General features: G+C 40.5%; 1 protein-coding gene across 6 annotated transcripts in view; it reads left to right on the plus strand.

Moving 5' to 3' along the window:
• Positions 1-7,535: 7,535 nt before the first annotated feature.
• afap1 (actin filament associated protein 1) overlaps positions 7,536-12,935 on the plus strand; it is a 77,062-nt gene continuing 71,662 nt past the window's right edge. For 4 of the 6 annotated variants that reach the window (XM_029454709.1, XM_029454710.1, XM_029454713.1 and 1 more), the window contains exon 1: positions 8,174-8,488. In XM_029454709.1, coding sequence (XP_029310569.1) covers positions 8,452-8,488 — 37 coding nt within the window. In that variant the 5' untranslated portion in view covers positions 8,174-8,451. Of the gene's footprint in view, positions 7,665-8,173; positions 8,489-10,007; positions 10,097-12,935 lie in introns of those variants that run through there. The other 2 variants (XM_029454712.1, XM_029454711.1) reach the window with 2 other exon arrangements.

Here is a 12,935-nt window from a genome sequence, read left to right on the forward strand (position 1 = left end):
TAGCTTTACATGATCTCTAGACAGACTACATTTTGTATGGAAGCTGTCACTCCAACACTTCACAACCTTCTAAACAATATTTGCATACCCTCAAACTACACCAAGACACACACACACACACACACACACACACACACACACACACACACACACACACACACACACACACACACACACACACACTGCACATCTGTGCATTATATTCTCATGGATGTACACAACCAAATCCAGAACAGTCTTCCCTCATGAGTCACTCCACCCTGTTTTGCTTGACAGAGCAGTGTGTGTGAGAAGGGAATGTCTTTGTGCGTGCTGTGAGGTGTGCAGTTTGGCTCCTGTTTTGACAGACATGCCTTGAATACCAGCTTTTTTCTGGGAAGAGGGAAACACACTGAATCAAAACTGGCTAGCTAGCACATACACACAGCCATGCCTTTTCATTGCATTAGTCCGGTAAAGTGTAAAGGGTCATTTTGGATCACATATTTCATTCATAAATCACATATACAACATTTGTTGACCATTTATGAATGCAATCTGTGCTTTTGCGGTTTTTGTGATGTATTTTTCCTGCAGTCTGAGGAAGTCATTAAGGAAAAACCTTAATGTTGTTATGCTATGACAATCCCTTTGAGACTCTTGAAACTTGCTTATGCTTTGTCCGCATTGCTATGCAACAATAATTACCTGTATCTACCATTACAGATTTGCCGTTTTTTTCAATAAATGCTTTCAATTTATCTTAATGCTTAATGAAAGTGAGACTTCAGACATTCTGAGTCTTTGGCAACAGGTTCCTCTTTCAACATTACCATCAGGGTTGTAGCCAGAATTTTAGAAACACTGTGGTTACAAGTCCAAATCCCTCAAGCTAAACTCCAGCCAACTAGACTACAGCTCCGCATTTAACCCTATTATTCCCTCTAAACTCGTCACTAAGCTCGCTGATCTTGGACTGGAGGCCTCCATCTGCAGCTGGATATTCAACTTCCTGACGGGCAGGCCCCAGGTGGTGTGAGAATCGGCAGCCACACCTCTACCTCGCTGACACTGAACACGGGTGCACCACAAGGCTGTGTGCTCAGCCCCCTCCTGTACTCCCTGTTCACCTACGACTGTACTGCCAAGCACAGTTCAAACCTCATCCTTAAGTTTTCTGACGATATGACCATCATGGGCCTCATCACGAACAATGGTGAGACGGCCTACAGAGAGGAGGTGAAGATACTGCACAGCTGGTGTGAGGAAAATAACCTCTCTTAACGTCAGCAAGACTAAAGAGATGATTATGGACTACAGGAGACAGAAGGTGGGTGGACACCTCCCCATCCATATCGGTGATGCTGAGGTTGAAAGGGTCAGCAGCTTTAAGTTCCTCGGTGTGCACATCACTGAGGATCTCTCCTGGACACTTCACACGAACACTGTGACCAAGAAAGCTCGTCAGCGGCTCTATTTCCTAAGAAGACTGAGGAAGTTTGGCATGAACACCAGCATCCTCACAAACTTCTACAGAGGAACTATCGAGAGCTTGCTGACGGGCTGTATCACGGTCTGGTACGGGAACTGTTCTGCTCACAGCCGCAAACCGCTTCAGAGTGGTGGAGGAGGAACAGCACACCATTGGCAACAGTCTCCCGGCCATTCAGGACATTTTACACCAGTGGTGCCTCCGGAAGGCATATAGCATCATAAAGGACCACAGTCACCGAGCACGCAGACTGTTCTCCTTGTTACCGTCAGTCAGACGATACAGGAGCCTGGCTGCACGCACCACCAGACTCAAAGAAAGTTTTTACCACCAAGCCATCAGGCTTCTCAACCTCCAGATCCACAGACACACTCACTCACTTGCTGTCTGCACTAAATAAATATCAGTAAATATTATTATTTATTGTACTACACAACCCCCCTTTTTTTCATATATGTACATAAGCTTTTTATTATTATTGTTTGAACTCAAATTGTATATAATACTAAATTGTATATAGTATTCCTATTTCAAAAATATTTTATGTATATATGTATATATATATATTTTTTTTTTTGACTGCTGAGCTGACATGCTGTCTCTCTCGCACACATTTCATTGTACCGTTGACCCTGTGTTAACCTACATATGATAAATAAAAAACTTGAACTTGGAACTTGAACTTGAATTTCTGACCAAACAAACTGTGTATTTAAAAATAGAATATGTTAAAATCCCCATTTTATTTATTAATTTCAGTCAAACGTTGACCTCAATGTGCTTAATGGTAGCTGCGGCCAAGATGACAATGCCCCTGTGTAAAGGCTGTCATGGTCAGAATATAATATATATTAAGGCATGTTGGATATTTTGAAGTATAAAGCCATGATTAGTTAATGTGAATAACTCAGAAATAAGAACATGAAAAAGCAAAAACATCTCATAGGGAAGGGTAATATTCATTAAAATTAGTATAGAGCAATAGTTTGCTTAGTGGAGTGTCTGAATAACTTGACAGGTTGATGGCTAATGGAAGGGTCCAAGTTATTACAGTATCTCAATCTATTCAGATTTAATCTCAGTCAAGGGGGCCAAACACTGATGTCACTTTTGACTTTTATACAACAGAGCCAAACATCTATTCAGTATGAGATTTCACTGGGAACACACACACACACACACACACACACACACACACACACACACACACACACACACACACATTATTTGTGAGAGAGAGAGATGCACTCACACACTTGAAGGTGAATTGAATAAAGAATATGAGAGTTACGACACACATGCTTTTTCACTCTAATCCATCCATTATTTTATCGTACATCATTTCAACACACACACACACTCCTTCATATCTCACTCTGATAAAGAGTCTCATAGCTCAAGCAGAAATACTCCCACTGGATTTCTCCACTGCAATTTACTGACTTTAGGGTCATCTGGCCTGCATACTGCCTTGCAGTGCAATCCAATGAACAGGGCTGTCAGGAATGCCACCTTCTTCTGCCCATAAAAACAGCCCAAACCCAACCTGCCTCTTGTGTTTTAAGATCAGTGTTGTTTGTCTGTGTTAGAAAAATATTCTTAATAACACCACGAAGTCAGGATTCAATTCAAATAAAAGTTTTGGTCAATATTCTTAAAAAGAAGCCAAGTTTTATTTCATACAAAGGATGATCAATAAAACTCACATAAATACAGGTTTGTAAGGTCTGCTGTGCTGCTCCGAGAAGCAACTCTCTCAGCCCTAATTTATATACATATTCACAGACAGGAAGCCATGAAGAGCTTCCAGGTCAGTTTTCCTTTGTTCTACAACATGGGGGTTGCAGAAAATACAGATGTAAGCATATACGTAAGATGTAATCAGTCTGGCCTATTATTTTCAGACCGGAAAAGTGAGTTTTAATAGAGATTAAATCTGGAGGGTTTTTGGGTTCAGATAAATCCACCCTTTCTTTTAATAGGCATGTCTGAAACAATTGTTCCCGACCACAATCTTTTGTGTGTGTGTGTGTGTGACCATTTGGTGTATTGTGCTGAACTCATGTCAATTTGTTGCTGAGGAAATAGCAAGCAAATTCAGTGGCTGCCATACTGTGAGCTATAGTAAAGGTACCTTCAAAAGTGCTAAATTAAAGCTGTACCAATCAATATTTTTATATCAACAATGGAACAAATGACTTTGTGTAATGTGAAAGCTGGCACTCATAGTGAAAGACCCAAGACACTTATCAATGCAGTTCTATGGAGCCTTTTTAGCTCTTTGTTTTGGTTTTATGTTTCGCAAACTTAGTCTCATCAACCTGGTTTTCCAGGTTTTAGTGAAAAAAGGTTTGTATAACCCACTACCCACTACCTGCTAAGCACCACCATACAGACACAGTAAGAGACCAGCTGGTGAACATAGTGGTGCATTTAGAAGAGTTATATTTCCCTTCAGGAGTTGCTGGAGAACAAACCAGAGCTAAAAGATCACTGAAGGTTGGCAGAGACATGACTCCAAATTAACAGGCTGTCTACCATTGCCTTCCAAAATAACTTATTTGAGCTGTTTTTTATTTAATGCCCTATTGGTCAGTCCTGTAAAGGATAAATTGGATGCTTATAATTATGTATTTTTCTGTATGAATTGAAGATTATGTTAAAAAAAACAGAAACCAGCACCTTAAGAAACTAGAATATGCCAAACATAATACATAACCCTAACGGTTTGTCTCCTAATCTTTTGTTTTAATGGGTAAAAAAAACATGTGACTACAATGCCCATAGCCACAACATGCAACTTTGCATAGGAGGTTTACAGGAGCATAATCATTTGCATTTACACACCTTTTTCAAAAGTAACATCCAAGGAGTAAAGGAGTACACTAAGCTTCAATGTGTAGATTGTTAAAATATATATAAGCAATTTATAAAATATTTAGGTCATGGCCATGCAGTTACAATATCCCTGTAAACATAAATGAAAGAGGTGTTACTAAGTTATGGGTCTTCTCTCTGCATCAGTGGGCACATCAACAACGGTGTGTTCCTCTCTCTCTCTGTGTGTGTGTGTGTGTGTGTGTGTGTGTGTGTGTGTGTGTGTGTGTGTGTGTGTGGGTGTCCCTGTGTCTGTTTAGGTATTTGTCTGTTTTTTCTGTGTACATATACTAACAAAACATTGCCTTTTTAAATATTTTTTTTATCCTGAATGTGTGTCCTGATGTGACTAAACTAAATAGATAAATAAAATGTACCAGCAAAACCACTGAGGGTATGAAATCCCAGGTCTCTGATATTTATTAGAAAACATTATTTTATGAAGGCAAAAGTACTTTAACAGTCCTGCTCACTCACCAATAATGGAATGTGAAGGACAATACTCACTCTCATCTCAGTATTTGTCATTTTATTCTAAATATTTCTTTATACATCTGTGTGTTGTTATACTGTCGTATGGTTCATCCTCTGGTCCTGGTGAACATGTAACATTGTTTCCAAAGCATATTTCCCTTAAAGTATATTCAAAAATGTTTATAAAGTATATTTTGAAAAATGAGCATAAACAAATGTAGAGCTTCTGTAATAGACTATCCATGCAGACAGAGAAGAAGAGGAGACGGAATGACAGCAAAAAGCTGCTTTCAAGTGCACTCAGATAATTCTGACTTTGAGTTTTGGACAATAATCATGTGCTTTACTTAGCTGGATAGCCTGTAAAGGCCCTGTCACACATATCCGTATGACAGAAACGTATGCCGGCGCATACGAAATATCGGCAATAGGTTGATATAAATTAAGGGTAAGTTTTGATCGTTTGAAGGACGCAGACGATACGCCGAACACGCCACACATACACAGTTCCGTATGGCAGAAACATGCCGGCGTATAGGAAAATTAGCTCAAAATGTGTCAGAGTCCAAATACGTCCAACTTTTCCACAGCGGTGTTGTAGCTGACGTATACATAACGAAAACATAACAAATTATTATACGTATGTCAAACACGGATAGCTTATCACTTACCTATTTAAAACGTATCAGAGCGTCTGGCCAACGGAGCTGGAAAAGTGTCATTTGGTTCACGTCAATGCTGATGCTGGAGAACGGCTAGAATGCTGAATGCTAGCTGTACTGTAGAAACACGTTTAATATGTTACTCCGTCGTCAGGAATAATCTTAACATAGGGTAGGAATAGGGTATCCACTCGTTATCAATAAATTGGCTGTAGGATTCACCGTCAGCCGACGTAGCCTATATCTAACGTACCTCTAATGTAGTCACGTAGGTATTTATGTACTATATTTACGTAGGTAAGTATTCACGTACTGTATTTACGTAGGTAAGTATTCACCTACGTATTCCGTATTCACGTATGTCTAACGTCACGTAACGTCTGCATATCTTATGAAGCACACGTCGGGTACGTCCAGGTAATTTTGAACATGCTCAAAACATCAGTGTTCAACAACGCACCCCAGCGTAACACAGTGAGCTCTTAACGAATACTACTTATACCTTATCTTATATCAACATAAACCAGCGTGTTGCCAATATTTTGTATACGCCATATTTTTGTATATCTTATGCATTTGTTGGGCATTCGTCTGATACATTTTGTATTAGTAAGTGATGCGCTATCAATAGGTTAGACATGCGTATCTGTATATGTTCACTTTTCCGATCCGATCCAATGAAAAGTTGGACGTATTTGGACTCTGACAAATTTTCGTATGCACCGGCATACGTTTCTGTCATACGGATATGTGTGACATAGTTTGACATTTTCAAAAGTGCCGGACGTAACCGATGTGTGCTTCATAAGATATGCAGACGTTACGTGACGTTAGACATTTGTGAATACGGAATACGTGAATTTGTGAATAGTTGAATACTTACCTACGTAAATATAGTACGTACATACATACGTGAATACCTACGTGACTACGTTAGAGGAACGTTAGATAAAGGCAACGTCGGCTGACGGTGAATCCTACAGCCAATTTATTGATAACGAGTGGATACCCTATTCTTACCCTATGTTAACATTATGCCTGATGACGGAGTAATTTATTAAACGTGTTATTAAACGCGGTCCAGACTCGGACCGCGGTCCGCCTGTTAGTGACCCCTGGTATATAGGGTCCCTGTGGGTAGTTCATCCTCACTTCTTCACAGCACGTCTTGATGAATACATCAACCCATCATCAGAGAACATGGAGGATGCTGAGAGGCTGCGACAAGAGAACATGCTAGCCGTTCTCCAGCATCAGCATGACGTGAACCAAATGGGACTTTCCCAGCTCCGTTGGCCAGACGCTCTGATACGTTTTGTATAAGTAAGTGATACGCTATCAATAGGTTTGACATACGTATAATAATTTGTTATGTATACGTCAGCTACAACACCGCTGTGGAAAGGTTGGACGTATTTGGACTCTGACAAATGTTCTACCTTACGGAACTGTGTGACAGGGCTGTCGTGTTCGGCGTATCGTCTGCGTTCTTCAAACGATCACAATTTACCCTTAATTTATATCAACGTATTGCCGATATTTCGTATGCGCTGGTTTACGTTTCTGCCAGGGACTGCCAGAGGAGGCTCCCTGTCATCATGAAAAGTAAAAAAACAAATAACAATACATTTATATTTGTCCACTGGTCTGTGCTATAAATGCATTTTCTGTATGATTCCAATAATTTTGATAATTGTTATAGTCAAGATCGCTGAATTTGCGTATTCTCTGTTCAGATACAGGAGAGATGCGAGTTGAGGCAGCGACGAGCTGAGCCTCCACTCGGATTGCGCAATCCCTCACAAACTAGGTTGAGTGCATGCATTTGGCGCTATTGCTATCTCTCTGCATGTCACCAATATAATGTTTACAAACACTTTTATTTTGCGTCCTGACTTTCCATAGTCCAGTTAATGTATGTAATGTATGTGTGTAACATATTATTCTTGCTGATGTGACATAAAGCCACAGTGAAAAAACACCAGGTGAGGCAGACAGTACTCTGTCGCACTGAAGAGGGCGCACGTGAGCCCACGGCTTCGTGTTGCTACTCTTCTTCTACGCAGAGACGGTAACAGCAAGCTACTGCTAGCTAACATCAGAGTCAGGTGCACTGTAGCACCGTAGTTTAGTTTAGTTTCTTTCTCCGACTGACGGCCAAAAATGGAAGATTTTACAAGGTAAGACCACAATGTTATAATAAAATATTATTTTGTTAATAGTGCAGTTGTATTAAAATTAATCAAAGCATCAGACTAAAAACGCTATGGAGAGTGCAGAGCAAATACCTCCCTCAACTGCTATAAATGCAAAGTTATTTTTTGGACCTGTGTGTGTGTGTGTGTGTGTGTGTGTGTGTGTGTGTGTGTGTGTGTGTGTGTTGTGTGTGTGTGTGTGTGTGTGTGTGTGTGTGTGTGTGTGTGTGTGTGTGTGTGTGTGTGTGTGTGTGTGTGTGTGTGTGTGTGTGTGTGTGTGTGTGTGTGTGTGTGTGTGTGTGTGTGTGTGTGTGTGTGCGCAAGAAAATGGTGAATAAGCTACTCAGTTGGGTTCATATATTTCTGCGTCTCCAGCCAGTAATCACTGCACGTCACTGGTTTCTGCCATACGTGATACATCCATATTGCAAGCATGGAAATGTCCGATGGTCTTTAAATGCAGCATAAGTATCAACGCAGGCAGTTTGCTGGAGAGAGAGCGTGAGAGGGGTTTGGACACATTTGGAGAATCAGAGGGGAGGAGGAAAGGAAGGAGGAGGGGGAGAAAGATCCGGAGAAAAGGTTTGAAAGGAATACAGAGACGTTTCAGTGGTCGGTTCGACAGTAAAGGAATAAGTGGAGGTCAAAACGGGAGCCAAAAGCGTCTTAAAGTCTGTGTGTGTGTGTGGATTTTACTGCTGCCGGGGTGCCGCTGGGCACGCGCCTACTCCTGTGTGAGTCGTCGGGCGGATTAGATGAGTTTGACTTCACGATGAGGAGCGACCCTGTTCTGTTCACTTCCAACAGGGGTGAGTGGCTCAACCTGGGGTATTTTTTATTTCTCAAGGAAATCACTGGACCGTTTTATTACGCTGTATCTCAAGGAGGATTTACTTAATATCCATAACAAACCTACGAAAGTCTGTTTTTTCATGAGCTGCTTGCATTTAGACGAGTACGCAGTGACCATGTGTAGCCTACATTATAGCATAATTCCACCTAATTTGCTAGGCTATTAGGTTTGGCTTCCATGTGGTCACTTTATTTGACAATATGCTTGGATTAGCAATAGGCTATTGTATCTGTGCTTTCTGCATCTCTCAAAGCACAAACGCACGCATGCAATATTCCATTAGGATAACTCTCAATAGCACATCCACGCAACTCCAAGATGTTCTGAAAAGATAAGTCTCTCTCTCTCTCTCTCTCTCTCTCTCTCTCTCTCTCTCTCTCTCTCTCTCTCTCTCTCTCTCTCTCTCTCTCTCTCTCTCTCTCTCTCTCTCTCTCTCTCTCTCTCTCTCTCTGTGTGTGTCATTAGGGTTCAATCCATTCAATCATCTGGCAATTCAATATGGCCTTTATGCACGCCTCATAAATGTGAAGCAATACCTTTTTCCTCAAGGAGTTAAGGTCTTGACCTTATTTTATGAGCCGTGGATGTAGCACTGAGATTGGGTTTAGTTGAGGCTGTTCGTTGATGCTACCTACAACAGTGGAATTCGGTGGATTGATCATAGGATTTACAGAAGAGCTACATACACTTGTAGGCCACATTGAAGAGTAGATACTGTGTTAGATGCTACCCAAGACAGACTTCGTCTTGGAATGTCACTTTAAAACAACACTGACCCCGAAGTTTAAACTGATGTTTTCTGTTTCCGTGTGTTCAAATTGTCATATCCTGACATACTCCTTTATGGAGCACCTCACTTTAAAGCATGTAGCTGGTGCTAATATTATTATTTTTTTCATTTCAGCTTTCTGACATAGCCCACTGGTCTGTAACTTAATTCTGTTTTTCTAGCATTGTGACCTTAAAAGCAAGTCTGGTTTTCATTACCTCATCATTGCTAGACAGAAGATCAAGATACATCAACAACACTTACTATGTTACATCCTGAAACACAAAATAAGGGATCAGTAGGGTGTTTTAAATTACTAACAAAATTGCTAAGAATCTCTGTTGCTAGCTTCTGCTGGAGCTGCATTTTAGCCTTGGCTGACCTGTAAGATATAAATATGGGGGTTCTCCTTGTTCCCATATGGCCTAGATTGACTTTCTAGACTTGCTAGTACCCAACAGCAGGAAAAAGATGAACCAACCTCAGTCAGTCTAACCACCTTCTGAGTCTGACTACCTTTTTGGTTTTGGTTTAGATTTTTAGTCTCAATTAAATGCTATTGAAATTATATGCATTCATAAACATATAACACATATGTATATTACCCATACCCATTTTCCCTTATATTTCCATCCACCGCAACAGCTCTATTAATGAAATGTATTAAACTCATTGTTTTTCATCTACTTAGTTTATTTTCTATCAGATTTCAGAGGTCAACTAAAGCTGCCAGTGCCCAGTCCAGTATTACAAAATCCAGGTCAACATTGGGGTAGCTTCACACCACAGCAAGAGGTTTGGTCCATATCTCTAATTTCTCCTGCTTGTAGCAGAAAAGTCCTAAAATAACAAGAACTATGCTAGCAGCTGCAGCACTTATCTGCTTGGCATTTGGTATGGTTCTGACAGACATCCATTGTGTGGCAAGGTTGTAATCACATCTCAGCGGCACACAAGAATGTAGCAGATCATGTGGACGAGGGTTTAACCAGTTTGTGTGTATGACAACTAATATTCAGGAATGTAATAGATGGTTAACCCTGCCAGTTACCAATTTTCCAAAATATTTTCTTGGAGGTAAATTTATCAGAGGTCAGAGGTATCCCTTTTAGGGAGGAAGCCACGCTTTACTCTTTTTCTTTTGGCTTACATTGGTAGTTTGTCGAGTAGGGATTGAGGCTTTGATGTTAGAGTTTTAGATAGCCTTGTTTTTCAATAGGGGTGTGACGGTAGACGGAACTCATGATTTGGTTCATACTCCAGTTTTCTGAGTCACGATTCGGTGCAAAATCGGCACTGCGGAAAGAATAACCCAAATCCATAATGATACATTTCTATTTTATTTTGAACACAGTAACAACATTGGCAACCTTTTTTCATTATAAAAATAAGTTACAATTCAAACACTTCTGAATTACACTTTAGGAACACTGAACAAACATTTTCCCAAAAGGTCATATTAGGCTATACAACTGAAAAGTATCTCCTGTGATATGAAATTAAAAATACAAAACAAATAGAATAATAGAAATTTAGTGTTGCGTGTAGAGTGTTGATTAGCACATCTGGGTGTTACTGTCAAATGTGTGTTAGCCATACAGTGCAACTTACTCGCACACCAATAAGCTTGTCGTGCTAAATGTTGCTATCAGCAAATGGCTTTCTGGGCGGAACTCCAAATTCCACATTACGTGCATCGTTCTACATACCACGTATACTGCGTGAGGCTACGGGCACCTTACTTTACGGTGATGGTTCAGCGCAAATACATTAACCGTTACAGCCCAAATCTTTACATGTTGAAGCAGCTAATCACAACCTAGTTTTACCTTAAACAATTTTGAAAGCCCAGAAATTGCATTTATATAGCTCTTTCCTCGTCTACAGACCACTCAAAGCACTTTACAACACATTTAAACATTCAGCCATTCACTCCACAATCTCAATGGTTCCATTATTTCAATGGAATTAGTTGCAGTCCAAACAAAAGCCGGTGGGTTTGAGCTCTAAGAAGGCCAATTAATCTACTGGTTTCTTGGACCCTGACAGGGTGCCATGTTTTGGGGGCAAAAATGCACAAGTGTTAAAGTGTTTATTGCCATTTATTACTGCAGCTTTCCTCATGGAAACCCCAAGTCAAAAAGGCAAATAATTGGGGTGTGTGTGATGTGGGTAGAATGAGTACATGGTGTCACCGTTCTGGCCCACTTGGCCCATTTGGTTCTGCTTTAGAATTGGGGGTCGCTTTCCGTCTCGGCCTTGTTCTGAAAGCCCGTTCACCACAATGATGATTGAAGTTTAAAAGCTTTCACGTGCAAGCCCCTAATTTTTGGTGGTAGTGGGGAAGACTGATCGTAGAATGGGAGAGGAGGTATTGGGAGAAATGAGTTTGTAATCTCTCCCTCCATCCCTCAAAAGCCAGGCCGGCATTTTTTGTCAGTAAACTGGATTGTGGGAACAGAGGCTTTAATTTCGAGACGACTAATCATAGCCTTGGCAGCCTTCCCCCTGTGTCAATATTCATCTTGAAATACACAGGGAGAAAGAGGGTGATCTTGGGCCAAGCTTGAGCACAATTCAGAAAAAAAATGCCATATAGGACAGTTTCATATGGTTTAAACACAACTGGCATCCATCCTACTGATTTACCTTCACCTTGATCATTTACCTTTGGATTCCTACCACCAATTGCAAAACTAATAGATACATGAAGAGAGGATAATTTCTGATTAACCTCACCAGGTCTCTTTAATAGGCTTAATGGTATTAGGATGAGCCTGTTAGCTTGTTAGGCTGTCTGTCTTGGACAAAGTTTTTGCGATTACATGAGCAAAGCTGTGTTGGTGGCGTGCCATGATGGGATGTTGTGTGGTGTAGCTAATGTAGCGGGGGTGATGTGGAGTAAGTGGGGGGTTAACCCAGCAAGCGGCCTCTCAGATTAAGGAAGGTCCTGCCATAGAGACTACAATTACAACAAAGGAAAGGCTTAGCTCTGGACAAATGGACACACTTTGAGCATCTAAATTTAAAATGCTACAGCCATTAAAGCAGAAGACAAGTGTTAAGCCAGTTATATTCTGCCTGGGCTAAGATTGACTCCTCCCTGCACATCTCAGGCTTTCTCATTGGTGTATATGCTTACATAGGCTGGTGTTAGATGCATTGGATAGACAATTTGGTATGTGATTAAAAAAATATCTATCTTGAACATTGATAAAAGCCCATGAACAGCTGTTGCAGTCTTTGAAATCAGCTGGTCGATGTGTTTATTTTCGCGATGATAATCGATAAAAACGGCATGTAGCAAGCCATTAGAGCTATTTTGTAACGGGATGCCGAACTCTAACCTTTCGATTGACACTTCATTTGAGCCAATGGGAGCTTCCATGCGTTTTCTACAGCAATCAAGAGCCAATGAGCCTTCTTCAGCCCTCTTCTTTTGTTTACAAATGGAGCCAGCAGCAGCCCAGTCTCCTGGTGACTAACATATCGTGTAGCCAATAACTGCTGGAGCTTTAGACATGTGACAAGCTTGGTTTTATATTTACAAATGTTATTATTTTTTCATAATTTTATTTATTAATTACAAAATAAATACAAAAATATTAAAAAGAAAAATTGTTTATACTTCACT

This window comes from Cottoperca gobio, chromosome 18 (assembly GCF_900634415.1).
Source record: "Cottoperca gobio chromosome 18, fCotGob3.1, whole genome shotgun sequence".
Classification (NCBI taxonomy): domain Eukaryota; kingdom Metazoa; phylum Chordata; class Actinopteri; order Perciformes; family Bovichtidae; genus Cottoperca; species Cottoperca gobio.